The following is a 15,200-nucleotide window of genomic DNA, read 5'->3' on the forward strand; positions in this document are numbered from 1 at the left end:
TATATACCCCCCCCCTTCATGCCTGCAGGTCGTTGATGATGGGCAGCAGGTAGCTCAACGTCTTGCCGGAACCGGTCTGTGCGCGGACCAGGGCATCTCGCCCCGCCAGCAGCACAGGCAACACCGATTTCTGAATTGCGGTGGGAGTCGTGAAACCCAAGGTGCCTAGCTGCTGAACGAGCGAATCTGCCAGCCCGAGAGAAGCCCACTCCTCGCCGCCGCCGCCGCCGCCGCCGGCAGTGGCGGCGACGGCGGCGGCGTTAGCTCCATTCGCGTTGACGGCGGCGTGTACGAGACTTCCCGGGATGTAGTTGCCGCGGCCTGTAGCCTTGGGGCCGCCGCCGCCGCCGCCGTCAGGGCCGTTGAGCCGGCGGCGCTTGTATCCGCCGCCGCCATCATCAGCATCATCGTCGAATTCGACGACACCCTCTCGTTCCTGTCGGCGTCATTTGTGCAGAGAGGCGTTGTACGGGCTGTGTGAGTCGCAGGCTGTGTGGATGATCTCTTCTTTTGACGCCATCTGTACGACCATCTGTACGACCGTCAGACCTTTCTGTTTCATGCAGACCACCGAGGTGCTGTTGGTGGCAGCGGGGCATGGGGCTACCCCTCCCCCCACCCATGGCCACACATCATCACACCACCTCACAACGCCATCACCAACGCCATCATCATCATCATTGATAGCACCATTATTACCAGCTCCTTCGTCAACACTGAAGGACCTCTCCCATCATGTCGTAGATCCCGTAGGCGCTCAAACCCAGTCCAGGGAGTCACTCACCGCCGCCGGCGCCCTGGCCGCTTTTCCCCCTTCCCCCCTGGATTCCGCCGCTTTAAGCTCCTCCCTCTGTAGCTCAGCCTCCCGCTGGGCCACTAGCGACATAGCGGCACGCAGGTCGTCTTCGTGCTCGTCCTCCGGTTCCGGAGCCCGCATAAGCTCATCTGGGTCATCTGGGTCGGTGCCTCTGCCGCCGGCTGAAGGGAAGGAGAAATGAAAGAGGAAGAGGAAAGGGGAAGGAAGGAGGTCGTGCCGGACGGGAATGTAATGGCCAGGGTTGTCATGAGTGATGGAAAGCAAAGGTACTCTCTCGAGTGATCTAAGCAAATTAAGGTCACATGCGCTTTAACTGGGAGAGGCATCCTTATGAAGCTGGCCAGCCCGAGGGACGCTTCCCTCTGGATTGCAAGCAGCTGCAGCCCACCTGACCGCTTGAAGCGCTCCTTTCCGGGTTTTTGCTGGACACGTTCGGAGTGGCCTTTTGTGGCTTTGGATTGTTTTGGAGCCTGGCGTGGCTGCTTGGCTTGACTAGGTAACTTCAGGTCGCGGCCGATGGATTGCTGTTGGCGGATGTTGTTTGACTTGCCGCCGTTCTGCTGAGGATCTTGCGCCTTGCCTCCAGGACTGCGCCCTTGACGCTGGTTACCTGCGGCCGGCTTCTCGGCGGGCTTGGCGCTGTCGCCATGCCGTTTCGCGCCGCCGTCCTTTCCAGGACGGGCAGCTGCCGTTGTCTTGCTTGCACGTGGTTTAGCGGCTGTCACAGCTATATTCAGCTCTAACTCGTCATCCATAGTTTAATCGCTTGATACCCTTTCGTTAAGCTAGGGTTAGTTAACTGACCATGTTCATTTGCCGCTGGAGTCCAAACAAAGAATGACTTCAGTTTATTACTATAACAAGCATATCAATATTATGATGAATTGTACAAGGCTTCGCGACTTCGAACATAGCGGTCGTTAGATGGTATCTTTGCAAGGCGAAGTTAGGGCAAAGCAACGCCAGTCACCAGGTTTCAGCATACACAATAATATATGGCATAATGTTTTAGCATTTCTTGGACGTAACTGATTACTTTGCAGAGAAATACATGGCTTCCAAAAATGACCGCGACCCGACGGGTCATCCCCGCGGAGAGCCGGTGCTCTCAGGCAACACCTCCGTGGCGTCAGACATCCAAATAGATCCAACAAACCAAGACCTGGAGGCCCTGGCACCCCCATGGTGCGTCTTGCATCCGAATCATCATTCCGCACAACTTTCTGTCGCCGCGAAAACTCCATCACCTGCTTATTAAAAGGAGTCCATGCGCTCTGATGCGGCGAAGATTTTACATAACATCCTCACGCAAGCTATGTCATCCCTCAAAACTCATACCAGGATGGATTTTTGCGATCACTTTTCCGGTTTGCATCTTAACGACTTTTCAACGCAGGCAGCGCCACGTCAGCGACCTAGGGGGTTCTTTCCGCTTTCCAGTCATGGCTGCAACCGCAGCCACCTCAGGCCCGTCAGGCAGTCGCCAACAGCCCCAATCCACATCCCACTCCGCTATATCCGATGGAAACCCTATGGAGGAAAATGAAGGCGGCGCACAGGCAGTTGCAGCAGCAGCAGCAGGAGCAGCAGCGGCGGCGGCGGCAGTAGCCACGGCGGTGGTGTCGGAGGCTGAGGAAAGAGACACAGGGCCGCCGCGCACCTTAACAGCCCGCGGCGGCGGCGGCGGCGGCCTCACCTCATTTCAGGCGCCCGCCCAGAGCGTTGCTCCGGAACCAGCACTAGGACAGGGGAGTTCCAGTACGGCAGCCGGCCCAGCCGCCGCTTTGACGGGCGACCCGACTGGCGGCAGTTTAGCAGCTGGGTTGAGTACGGCACTAACTGACACCTGGGATGTGGATGTGGAGGTCTGTGGGACGATGATGATGATGATGCCGCCGCCGTCACCTGCATTCCAACCGCCGCCGCCGTCGCATGCCGTACACCGGCGCCACATCAGCTCCCATGGCGGCAGCGGGCGCGGCGTTCCGCCGTCACCTCCTTTCGGCGGGGTGGCGACCTCCCAACCACGATTGCCTGCGCCAGCTGTCGCCGCATGTACGACGAGACTTGTACGGATTCCGACGAGTGCAAACCCGCCACGACGCGCCACGACGGCTACAGGCACCTCACCTGTCGCTGACCTTATGTCCCCCAGCCGCGCGGGTGCTGATGGCCAACCACCGCAACTGCCGTTACAACCGCCGCTGCAACCGCCGCCCCAGCAGCAGCACGTCATCCCAGCTCGCTCGGGGCCCCTGCGACGCCGTACAGGTAACCAGGCAGGGCCGCTGCAACCGCCACCGTTACAGCAGCAGCAGCAGCAGCAGCAGCAGCAACAACAACAGCAAACGGTACGACAGAGCACGGGATGGCTGCAATGGCCCCGAAACCGTACGACAGGGTCCGCGCAGCAGGATTTGGAATTCACTTCTCACCGTCTTTCTCCGCCTAGGGTTTCATCACACACGCAGGGGGGAGCATCGCTATCTTTGCGACGATTCAGCAGTGGCGGCGGCGGTAGCAGAGGCGGAAGGTTCGCCACCGGCGATGCCGTACGGAGTTCATCGAGTTGCGGCGCGCTGTGGGAGGTGGACGAGACTCACCGGCACTCCTGGGGCTCGTACGACGGCGGCGGTGCCGGCGGCAGTGGATATGGCAACAGGTACGGCAATCCGTACGGCGCCGATGAGGGTGCGGAGGATGCTCAGCGGGGCTCATGGGGCTCCGACGATGCCGCTGGGACCGTGTACGGCAGCTATCGCTGTGGCGGCGGCGCCGCCGTGGCGAGGTCTGGCGGCGGTGCGCCGCCGCGGCCGCTGGTCTCAAGCGCCGCTGGCGGCCCCAGCCCCGCCCTTCCCACCCCGCCAGCCCCCCATGCCGCCGAGGTCCCCGCCGCCGGGCCCCTGGCTGGCTCTGTGGTGGCGAGGCAGCGATGGCGGCGGGCGGTGGCGGCGGTGGGGGAAGTACGGCGCCTGCACCGCAGCGCACAGACGCTGGCGGACAAACACTCGCTGCCAGCAGGTGCGTGCAGTTAATGGTTGGGGATGTTGGGTAAGAGTCGCTAACGTCAACCAACGTTGACTGAAGTTGGTGGTAAGCGTTAACTGATTATCAACCGTTCGGTCAAGGAGAGGGGCAGCAGCAGCTGTAGCATTGCCCGTCCCTGCCCCCACAGCCTCTCGCTCATATTATATACATTCATTATATTTATGTAACTACACACAGAGACACACTTGTCGTACAGGCAGGGCCTTATGGTTTGGTTTGTTGAGGTGATGCGCACACGTGTGTTGGCTTTCTGGATACGGACTGATGGACACACACACACGCACACGCAGCTGCAACACACATACCCTTTTGCCCCTCGTAATGGCTCCTTGCCTTATGTATCTGTCCGTCCGTCTGTCCGTCTGTCCGTCTGTCCGTCTGTCCGTCCGTCCGTCTGTCCGTCTGTCCGTCTGTCCGTCTGTCCGTCTGTCCGTCTGTCCGTCTGCCCGTCTGCCCGTCTGTCTGTCTGTCTGTCTGTCTGTCTGTCTGTCCGTCTGTCTGTCTGTCTGTCTGTCTGTCTGTCTGTCTGTCTGTCTGTCTGTCTGTCTGCATGTCCGTTGGCCTGTTATGATCCCCCCCCATGTCAACCAACCATTGCCTCACTCCGATAAATACCCCACTTGCGTGAGACCCTAGGGTCCTCTCCCCAAGCTCTTAGAAAACATTATTTCCACAACAACCATATCAACCAACACAACCACCACAACCACCACAACCACATCGTTTCCCGCCCTCCTCGGCAGCCTGGATCGGTGCTTTGGACGTCGTCTCTTTGCTCTTTGCCCAACCCCCTTCTCTCCCCCCCAACACCTTCTTTCCTTGGCAGCAGCAGCTTCACTCGGGTTCGTGGTTCGTCTTTCCCCCACTTCTCACGTCGCTGGGTCATGGATGTTTACCATGTTTACCACGACATCCGTGCAAAAAAACCAAACACAAAGAACACGCCCCCCCACCCCCCTTCTGTCAACCCCAACCCACAGACCGGTTATTTGCGGCCCTCACCCTCGCCCTCCAACGCCACAACTGGGCCCAGATCATGTCACCGACACACAACCCGCACCGCACACTGCTAAGACATTACGTGGATAAGAAGCTTGCGGGGCAGTGGGGCAGCTGGTGGGAGAGGTTGGAGGCGGGTGAGACACGGAGACACCCCTCTTCTGTGTCTGTCTGTGTGTCTGCCTGTGTGTCTGCCTGTGTCTCTGTCTGTCTGTGTGTCTGTCTGTGTGTGTATGGGGGTAGAGGCGACATGCCAGGGCGTCAGGTACGGTGAATGTTGCAAGGGAGGGGAAAGCGGGAGGGGGGGAGGGAGGGGAGAGAGTGTGTGTGTGTGTGTGTGTGGTGCGGGAAGGGCCCGGGGGGAAGGGCATCCGGGCGGCAGATCCCGCGGCCTCCGGTGGCCTCCGTCTGCCCCCCCCCCCCTCCAGTGCATCCGCCACTCACCCGGACGGGACGTCGCAGGGCTGGGTCGCGTGGCCGCCCGTATCGGTGTGTATTGGTGTATTGCTGACGGCGTTGGAGCCCCGGCGGAGTAGGCGGTAGGCCCGGGGGGCGGTAAGCAGCAGCGAGGAGGTCGGTTCCCTCTGGGGGCCCTTTTTGAGCTCGAAGAGGACCATTCCTCCTGAAATTTCCGCGGCTTGACCTCAGTCCCTTTTCTCGTATTGTTGCTGGTCCTCCATGTTGCCGTACGTATGTCGTTACAGGGTGGTATAGCTTCTCCAGCGGCCCCCTTTCCCTTGGAGGCAGTTCCCTGCTCTCCCCTGCGAGAGGGGCACCCTATAACCCATTCACCCCGTCCGACTTCAGAATGTATTCGCTGGCTTCAGCAACTCACCACCAGCATCCAACCAAATCTAGCGGATTAACGGCACCTCAACTTAGTTCCTGGTCAGCTCGCAAGTTGATGTTATCACGTCCTACACCGTCCATAAGGTGGGGGGCCACCTCCCATTTCAACACTTCTCAAATACCCGAGAAGTCGGCAGGCGGATTTGAACCCAGGCACCCCGGGAGCAGATGTCAGGCCTTAACCTCTGCCAGCCGCCTGCGTACGTATGTATTCATGTGTGCATGTGCGGTATGTTGTGTTTTCATCGATGCCCCTTCTCAATGCCCCCTTGCTCCCCCTTGCCTCCTCCCTCCCTCCTCCCCCCCCCCCTTCCGAAGAGTTCATTATCACGGGAACCATCGTGTTTGACTGGTAAGTCGGCCAGCCTGTCAGTCAGTCTGTGAAGGCATAAGTAATAAATAAGTAATAAATAAGTAATAATATATAATATATAAAATAAAATAATAAAAATAAATAAAAATAAAAAATAGGAGCAGCGCGGCTCTGTCCGCCGGTGAAACGTCCCCTTTTTATGCCAGGAGACAACGCAATTTAGAATTAATACGCCTGCCTGCATGCGGGCCCACTTTTGTATATATGTGTGTGTGTGTCTCGGCGTGTGTGCGTGTGTCTGTTTTTATATGTGTGTATTTTCCCCGGGGGGCCGCAGGTGTACCCCCGCACGGCTTGGGGAGCACTGGCCGCTGTTCACGGGGACCTTCCTGCTGACGGCGGGGCTGCTGTTCGCCTTCATGGCGGGCCAGTTTCCGTACTTTGCTGCGCTGGAGGCGGCGGCGGCGGCGGGGGGGGCCTGCAGCGAGCAGCTGGCGGCGGCTGCGGGTGCGGGTGCGGCCAAGGACGTGGCGGACAAATGGCCGGCGGGCACGGGGAAGAGGTGGGAGACGGGAGATCCGTACGACGTTAAAACCCATGAAAACCCTAAAAAGCCCTCCACCATGGGGTGGGTTTAACCTTTTTCCTGTTTCCTTTTTTTCCTGTCCCGCGGTGTTGCAGCTGGTCGGCGTGCTTCCTGACAGCCCACAGCGGTCCTAGGTTCCTGGGGGACGTGGTGCTGCAGGCCCCCGGCAGCGAGCCCGCCACCACCTTCAGCGACGGATTCCTCCGGGCCTGGGGCGGGCTGTATGCCCCGGATGTGCAGCGGGGGCAGGTGTACCGGTGAGTGTGTGGATTTCTTACCTGGCCTGAACGCTGGATGAGGGGGGGGGTGAGGGGGAGAAGGGGAGAAGGGCGCAGGGGGAAGCGGGTTGCAGCAGGGGCGTGGTAGTAGGAGGGGTTGCATCGAGGGAGGGGGGGGGCAAGTTAGTTTCTTTTTTTCGCGTAAAAGATTATATGGCACCAAAAGGTCTTCACTCCCTTACAGAGTAACACCCCGGGATGCAACCCCTTGGGAAAATGGATCTTCTGGTGCGCGGACGAGTGGGGGGGGGACCCAGAGGGGAGGGTGGGAAGGATGGAAAGGGGGAATGAATTCGTGTTGCTATCTGTCTATCTGTTTGTCTGTATGTATGTTCCCCTGTCTACGCTGTGCGTGTTTTCTCTTTACATGGATGACACCACACCGGCAGGTGGCTAACCGGCCCGCTGCTGCACATCACCTTCCGACATGCCGCCGCCAACCTGGCATTGACGGCGGCGCTGGGCTGGCAAATGGAGGCGAAGTACGGCACCGTACGGGTGATGACCGTTTGGTTGGCGGCGGTTGTGGGGGGGGAGTTGTTGAGTGTTGCTGTGGAGGACCCTTGTCGTCAGGTGGGGCTGGGTGTGTGTGTGTGTGTGGGGGGGTGAGGATGATGGGGGGTTGGGGGGTTAGGGATCCTGTTGTACAATGTCGTACTCTTGATTGGTACGACGCTTGATACGCGTGTCTACCGGGCGGGGGGGAAGGTGTGTGGGTATGTGGGTATGTGTGTGTGTGTGTGTGCGCGTCCCGAAGGAGGGGATGGGGGAGGCGGGAACATCACCTATCATGGAGATCGTGTGTTTAGCTTCCCTTTGGGTTCATCATTTTCAAGTGTTTTTTTCATCATATGGGTTATATGTCCTGGGGGACGTGACCTGTGTGATAACGCTCCCTCTCTTCCCCCTCCTTATTTTCGCATACACATTATCGCACACATATTTCCCCCTTCCCCTTCTTTCTCCCCCTCCCCTTTTCCGGCCTTATCTTCCGCTTTCACATCAGTTCTTTAGGGCTTCTTATTCCCTTTAGGGGGGTTCCCCAGCCTGCCAGCCTGCCAGCCTGCCAAACTCCTTTCAGCGGCACCGCATGTGTCCTTTCCATCATCACTCGCTGCTCACAACTTTACCACCTCTCTGCCTCCTCGCGTGTGCCCTCCCTGCCCGCTGCTTCTGCTGCCTGGCCGCCAGGTGAGTCCGAGGAGGTTCGAGTGCTTTGTCGGTGAATCGCGTTGCGTCGGTCGGTTATAGCCGGGATGGTTGGGTCGGTCGGGTCGGTCCGAGGGGTGTGTTTGGGGGGTTGGGAGGAGCACTTGCATGCCACCGGCAGCTTTTCATTACCAGCTTATCAGCCAGTTTTGTCCAAACCTCATCAATGCCGCCGCCAGGCCGGCGGCAAAACTTTATTCCAGCTCACGTCATCCCTTTCCCTTCCCACCGGAGTTTTATTATTTTTTCGCCGCCTTTTTACACGCCTTACATTTAGGGTGTATTCCCAGTGCGGATTAAGGCCAGGGATTAGTAACCCTCTGTCCTCCATCAATACTTGCTCAAACGGCTAAGCTGTTGGCAAACTTACCTCGCCTTTCCAACCTCTTTGGTTCCCTTATGGAACAAAACTATGTGGTAAGCTCGTACCAAGGACTTCCGTGCCCTAATCCCCGGGGCCTTCATCCGCCCCGGGATGCCCTTACCTACTTTTCTACGGCTTTTGACATTACTGCGCTTTTTCCGCTCTTATTTTAGCCTTGGCGACTATAGGTAGGTAGTTTTCCGCTGTCGTCATCACTCTACATCATCCCGAGGACGGCTCCTTCACAACCGCCGACTGGTCAGTTCTGCTATAGGACGGTAGCACATCCGCCGCAGCACTCTTTCCCCACTTGGCAGCAGCTTCACACTCGTTCGTGTGGTTCGTCTTTCCTCCTCCCCCCTCTTCCCCTCCCCACTCCCCTCCCCTCCCCCTTCCCCCCTCTTTCCCCCTCTTCCCCCGGGATATGTCCCCCCTCTGCACCGCCCCACACGCCCCAAGCTGGTGGGCTGCAGTGGCGGCGCGTTCGGGCTGCTGGGTTTGTTCTGCGCGGACACTTTGCTCCATTTCTCCTCCCTCCGCCGGCCAATACTCCGATGCGCCACCATCGCTGTGCTGTTGGGCTTCCTAGTCTACACGCTGGCCGTACAGCAAGTGAGGCACGGAGACACATACGTACATACGTACATACATACATACACATGCAGCAACAGCAACAGCAACAGCAGCAGCAGCAGCTCAAAAAGGAAAGTTAAAGCACTCACGTCTTGCACTCACGTCTTGCACTCACGATCACGAGTCACGACTGGTAGCGACATGCTAACGTTAGCCCGAGATGATCGCTCAGGGTTGGTAGCCGCTGATGGTTCCTCTTTCTGCGAAATAAAAATTGCTGCTATTACGATTTTGCACATGGCTTTGCTTCACAACAATACTTCCCCCTCCTCCTCCCTCCCTCCCTCCCTCCCTTCCTTGACACATACACACACACAAAACATAAAATGTGTTCATAATTTGTCAAATAAACTCTCACATGCTTTTAAAAAATGTTTTTTAAAACACACACACACACACATACGCACGTACATACTCACATACATACAGGGCAACATGTCCTCCATGGCTCATGTTGGCGGCCTGCTATGCGGGCTGCTGCCAGCCCTGATGGTGCTGCCGCGTCTGGGGTCAGAACATTGGGAGGCGGCCTGGCCAGCCCTGGGGCTTCTGGCGGTGGTCGTGTGTTTTGCCGTACTGCCAGCCTGGGTCTACACACGGCGACTACCAGCAGCTGTCGTACAGTGCCTCCAACAAGCATCGCGGCCGGCACCGGCGTTAACACGGTAGTTAGTTCCGTTGTTCCGGTTAGGTTCGCTGATTCCGTGATGTAATGTGAGAGGGCGGCGTTAGGTACCGCGAAACTATGTTTGTACGGAAAATGTACGGAGCAATGTTGATGTGGGGCGTGGAGCGTAGTACGGCGACGGGCGACGCCAGCGACGGTTGGCAGTGGAAGAGGTTCCAGAGCGTGCTTGTGTGTATCTACGTGTGTATCTACTATATTACGTTACATATCGATCCAGGGGCCTGACACTGGCCAGGGGGGGCACCTAGCCGTATACCCCAACGGGAATGAGCGACCCCCGAAGCACTTTCCAACTTATGGGGCAGAAACACAATCCACTATGTGTATATATGTGCAAACAAAAGAATCCAACTGAAAAGGTATATGATATCATCTACGACACCGAAACACGGCTTCATCAGACACCCTTCCCAAGCTCCCCAACAGCCAGAATTCATTCCCTCCCCGTACATTCGTACATTCGTACATTTCATACTGTCGTATGTAACCAACAACCTCGAAGAGCACCTTCGGTGTGATAATGAACTGACGATGGCGCGGGTGAAGTAATGCAACTAATGTTGATCACGATGATCCTGGACATCCGGATCATGTGAATGTCAGTGGCAGCTAAGGACATGTAAGGAATCCTTACCATGGCGGAACCTACCTAGCGCTAGACAACCGAGGGTACTAGGAGTACAAGATGACGTCCGCAAGGCAGCTGGGAGGCGACGAGGGAATGGTAGGATAGAGGTATCGCAGGCATGCGTGTGGTTCTTTTTGGTCAATGCCACGCACGGATCACAGATGCTGGTTTGGTTTGGTTTCGGGGTTCGGGCAAAAGCAACGAGGCAGTGCAGCCATGCCTGTACGAATGCCTGTACATCAGTACGACAAAGCTGCCGCCATCGGCGCCATCTCCACCCTGGCCCCCTCCCCCTCTAAGCGTATCGGTGGTATCTCACTTAGCTTCAGTTTAACTCAACAGGGACGTTGCTTTATTTCTGCAAAGTACGACGATTTCGCCCGACTGCCGTAGTACGGAAGTTTGCCACGCTAAGAGCACGTGTTTGCCTACGTACGAAGGTAATGTCTGCTGGTACAATGGATTCGCGGGTTAGAGCGAGATTATTTCCATCGCCGCCATCGCCGCAGCTGTGACCGAGGAATAAGTGTCCGTGTTTGGATTTCCAAGCCGGCCTCAGCATCAGGGGTAACCTTTACCCCTTCATAAGGGCGGGTGGCATCGCGCTCTGCGCTTCGTGCATGAGAACAAAGAAGAAGGCAGTTTCTTCCCCTTCCCCTTCCCAGAACACAAAAACATGAACAGGATCAGGGCTAACGTTGTACACCCCTACACTGACTATAGCGCAGCAGCAGACCTCGTGAATGAGGGTCCTGCCTTCTTCCACGAGGCTTAGGACCTAAGAGCTACGTACATCAAAGATTCCCAGGCGCCTGTTGCCATCGCCTCACTGTCCAACAGAGCTTCCCTTCACGAGGCTTTATTTATTATAGCCTTGAAGCTAGGTCAAAAGGTAGTGCACACAAACATGTCCTACTAATACGTTCACCATAGATAAGACGTATGGCGTGTCGTACACCGCTATCATACACATCAACCGTTTTCCACTTGCCGTACGAAAGATGTACCACCACGCCGAGCACCATCACCACCACCGCCTTCACATGTAGAGCTCACAAGGAGGTCACTGGGTTATTACTCAAATCAACCACAGGACAGAAATCCCAAGAGCTCCCTCCGAAGCCCCGTGCGACCCAGTTCCAGATCACCAAAACCGCGTGCTGTTCAGTAGACTTGCATCAAATGGGATCCATCTGGGTTTCGTACCCACACACATGTCGCCACAAGGCAGGTAGGAAGCATTTGCGACTTGCAACTCAGTTTCCGTGCCGTAGCATTTTGCTCTCCATCCTTACCTACTGGGGCACCACGGGCGTCGTTTCTCTGCCTCCTTCCCTTCTACGCGGTGCTGGCGGTGCTGGATTGATAAGTGGATTGTTCCTAGCAGATGGACGTGGACTGTCGCGGCGTGTGTGTTTTCCCATTTCTGTCCCCTCCCCTCCCCTGTCACACAGATTACACAAGCACGCAAGCTGCGGGATTCCCAGATAGGCTTTGCTTCTTCTCGGCACCTCCCCATACCTGTGCAAAACCTCTGCGTGCAGCTTATCGACGGTATGTTTGAAATATCAGCCAGTTGAGAAGGAAAGCGCAAGAAGTTTACGGAAGCTTGCGACCAGATGCCTGTGCCCCCAATCCCCAAAATCTTTGCAACCCTCTGCAAGATGTATGGTGCTGATTATTGCCTGCAGCCCTTGGGGCAATAGCCGCATTTTTTTCTTAAAGGCCCATGTACCACCATTTTGCAGATACATCTGCCGCATTGTCGCATTGCCGACTCGTTATTTAACGTCTGTTTTAAGAGACCATTGTGTTCATCGTTTCCATCACACGCTACACCCTCAAAAATGTGGTATACCTCAACAGCCAGCACCTGCATAGCGAATGCTGTACGACAGGGACACGGGCAATATCCTGCCTTCCTTTTGCGCATTATCCGCCTTAACTTCGGCACCGGGGATTTTGCCTTGCAGACCTCCCTGCCTGCTGATTTACTGGAAGAAAACCACTATCCATCATCACCGTAACACGGCACGCCGTGTTTGTCAACACCTCTTCTTGGCAAGTGTGGTTTGTCGTGCAACAAGCCCTGTAGAGTCGGTCGCTCATCGGAGTTGTTTATCCGGTTTATCCGGTGTCTGGTAGATATCCCCAATCCACACAGTAGACGCCGGTGACGCCGGTGGCGAAGGGGCCACCAAATGGTGCTCGAATGGACTCGAAGGCCGAGATGGAGTTCGGGGTTATTAAGGGTTAGCGGATCCGGAGGTGATCCGTTACGGCGCCATGCTGGCGGGCGGTGTTGAACGCCGCCACGGCAGTGGCAGCGCCGAAAGTCAGCGGCCGGGGCGGCAGCTGCGGCGCGACAGCAGGAAGCGGAGCAACCCATGGGACACACCCCATGGGGGGCCCCCCAACCAAAACACGCCCACAGCCCAATCCGCTCGTCAGTCCGTCAGTCAGTCCGTCAGTCAGTCCGTCAGTCCGTCCGTCAGTTCTTCCACCCTACACAAGGTCAGTCCAGCTGCAACCGGACGCTCCTGTCCGCCATATCCAGCACGAACAAGTTACCCTTATCCCCCCGGCTGATCCGTAGTGTCTCGTCCAAGTACGTGACGGCCAACTCCCCTTGAGCGCCATGTGTGCGAGGAAGGGGGGGAAGGGGGGGAAGACGGGGGCCAGAGAAGGGGGGGGAACAGGGGTGCACATTGCAAAGAAAAAAACCATTTCCTAAGAAGGAGAAATGGAAGGAAGGAAGGAAGGGGAAACCGGCCCCAGCAGCAGCCCCCAGTTCCATTGTGGAGCGCGATGTCAACCCGCGATATCTCATTTCATGTTATAGAAGTTTTCCTGAACAGCATCCACCCGCACTTCCCACCAGCACCTATACACATCTCCCCTCTTCCTCCCCCCCTCCGGGGCCAGATCCAGATGCCGCGATACCCTGTCGTACCTACAGCACTGGGCGGCGCGGTGACGGAAATAAGGCCCAGTATCTTAAATGTACGGAACTGCACAGCCACTCGGTTGGAGCTCAGAGGGGACAGGTCAGCAGACACCTGCATGTGTACCATGAGAGGCAGGGGATTGTACGATATGAAGCTCACATTACGTACTTGCCGTTCGCGTCGTACAATAGAAGCCAGGTACGCTGCACGTGCTCACGTATGGGTACGGGAACGATGGGGTTTGCCGGGAACGGGCCGCAGGACTGGAAGACCGACACCTTTGCGGGTTGGAGGTGATTGGGGTGGGGGGGGCGGGTGAAAAGACTAACCACGAAGAGTGAAGCTGCTGCCAGGGCAAGAGTGTACCCGGGGTAGAGTAGAGTAGGGGGGAAGGGGGTTTCTCCACCAGGAGGGGTGATTCCCCTTTTCCGCAATAACGATGACGATGATGTGCAGTTATCGATCCATCCATCCATCCATCCATCTCGTGGCTCACCCCCTACCTCTCTTCCCTATCTTCCCTTCCCTCCCTCCCTCCCTCCCTTCCTTCCTTCACCCTCCCTCCCTCCCTTCCTTCACCCCTCCCTCCCTCCCTTCCCTCCCTCCCTCCCTCCTCCCTCCCTCCCTTCCTTCCCTCCCCCTCCCTCCCTCCCCCCCTCACCTGATTAAAGAAAGGCCACGTTTCGTTGTTCCGCGCTNTGAGTCGCTCCACATCTGAAGAAACACACTCCAGAACGTGGGGGAGTTGGCACAGTACCACAATGAAATGGTTGGATCACCAACTGGGCTCTTGCACGGAACTGAACTAAAGTAAACGGAACTAATACCCCTCAAACAAACTGAACACGAGAGGCAGCCGACCTGCCGGCGCCCCTCCGCGGACAGTACCATCACAACCGCCACGCAAATGACTAACAGGGGACATCAAGCCTTGTCTACACAATTAACAACTCCTTTAACCACCCAACGAACAACTCCCTGAGCCATATGTCAAGCCAAGGAGGCACGCCCAATCCCTTAGCCGCCTAGCCATCCCTAGCTCGCCCGTACTTCACTTGCCCGGGCCCACCTAGGGTTTGGAAGATAGGGCCCTGGGGCCGCAACGGAGGCGGCCTCGTGGCGCCCAGGATGGAGGCGGAGGTGGTGTACAGCAGCCGCCACTTGCCGCTGAGCAGCTCCGGAGCCTTGAGAGGTTGGGGAGTTGGGTTCAGGCGCTCCAGGGTGCTAGCCAGGCGCTCCACTTCCGCCTTGTCATCTGTGGGGAAATGAAAAGGGAGACAGAATCTCGGAAAAATAAACGGGCTCGAAAGGTTAGGGGTCTGGGGTTAGCAAAGGTGCGGTGCCGCGTTGGGCTGTTGGCGGAAGGGGGCGCGCGTTTTCGACAGCTGTTGATGGTGCACTGTCCCGGAAACGGGCAAGGGAAGACACAGTGTTCTGAGCGATGGTTAGTATGACGGTAATAATTTGGAGGTATTGAAGATGGTGGTAAAAGGAGCGGAGATTGGTCGCGAAACATACCGGCCGTTGCCGATGCTCCGCGATTAAGCCCTGATATGCGTTCCAAGAGTTGTTCCTTGGCTGCAAGCCGTTGTTCAATTTTATTAGATTGGGATGTCAGAAAGGAGAAAATCCCTGCCTTGCAGGTCACTCGTGGCCGTGTGGTAGCGACGTGTGGGTGAGGCCGTGCAAGCGCCATTTCGCTAAAACTCAGGTAATGATTTCAAAGATAGCTGGTCGATGCGGCACTTTCTCTAGCTTTAAACGAAGTGCTACTGAAGCAGGCTTCCAAGACATTATCGTAAGTTCCACAAAACGCACGTACGTCAAGTAGAGAACACTG

General features: G+C 56.9%; 2 protein-coding genes across 2 annotated transcripts in view; one reads left to right on the forward strand and one right to left on the reverse strand.

The window, feature by feature from the left end:
• Positions 1–160, reverse strand: part of VOLCADRAFT_60342 (uncharacterized protein) — a gene marked incomplete at both ends in the record, with an annotated part of 3,426 nt that extends 3,266 nt beyond the window's left edge. The window contains one exon of the mRNA XM_002950422.1: positions 60–160. Coding sequence (XP_002950468.1) covers positions 60–160 — 101 coding nt within the window. The remainder of the gene's footprint in view (positions 1–59) is intronic.
• Positions 161–1,868: 1,708 nt separating this feature from the next.
• On the forward strand, positions 1,869–9,765 carry VOLCADRAFT_90873 (uncharacterized protein; the record flags this gene model as incomplete). Its single annotated transcript, XM_002950294.1, has 11 exons — positions 1,869–2,002; positions 2,628–2,682; positions 3,289–3,616; positions 3,686–3,838; positions 4,846–5,001; positions 6,032–6,065; positions 6,364–6,588; positions 6,708–6,869; positions 7,280–7,463; positions 8,923–9,075; positions 9,526–9,765. 11 exons carry the CDS (start codon positions 1,869–1,871, stop codon positions 9,763–9,765), a joined length of 1,824 nt encoding a protein of 607 aa, XP_002950340.1.
• Positions 9,766–15,200: the final 5,435 nt, after the last annotated feature.

This window comes from Volvox carteri, assembly GCF_000143455.1.
Source record: "Volvox carteri f. nagariensis unplaced genomic scaffold VOLCAscaffold_18, whole genome shotgun sequence".
Lineage (NCBI taxonomy): Eukaryota > Viridiplantae > Chlorophyta > Chlorophyceae > Chlamydomonadales > Volvocaceae > Volvox > Volvox carteri.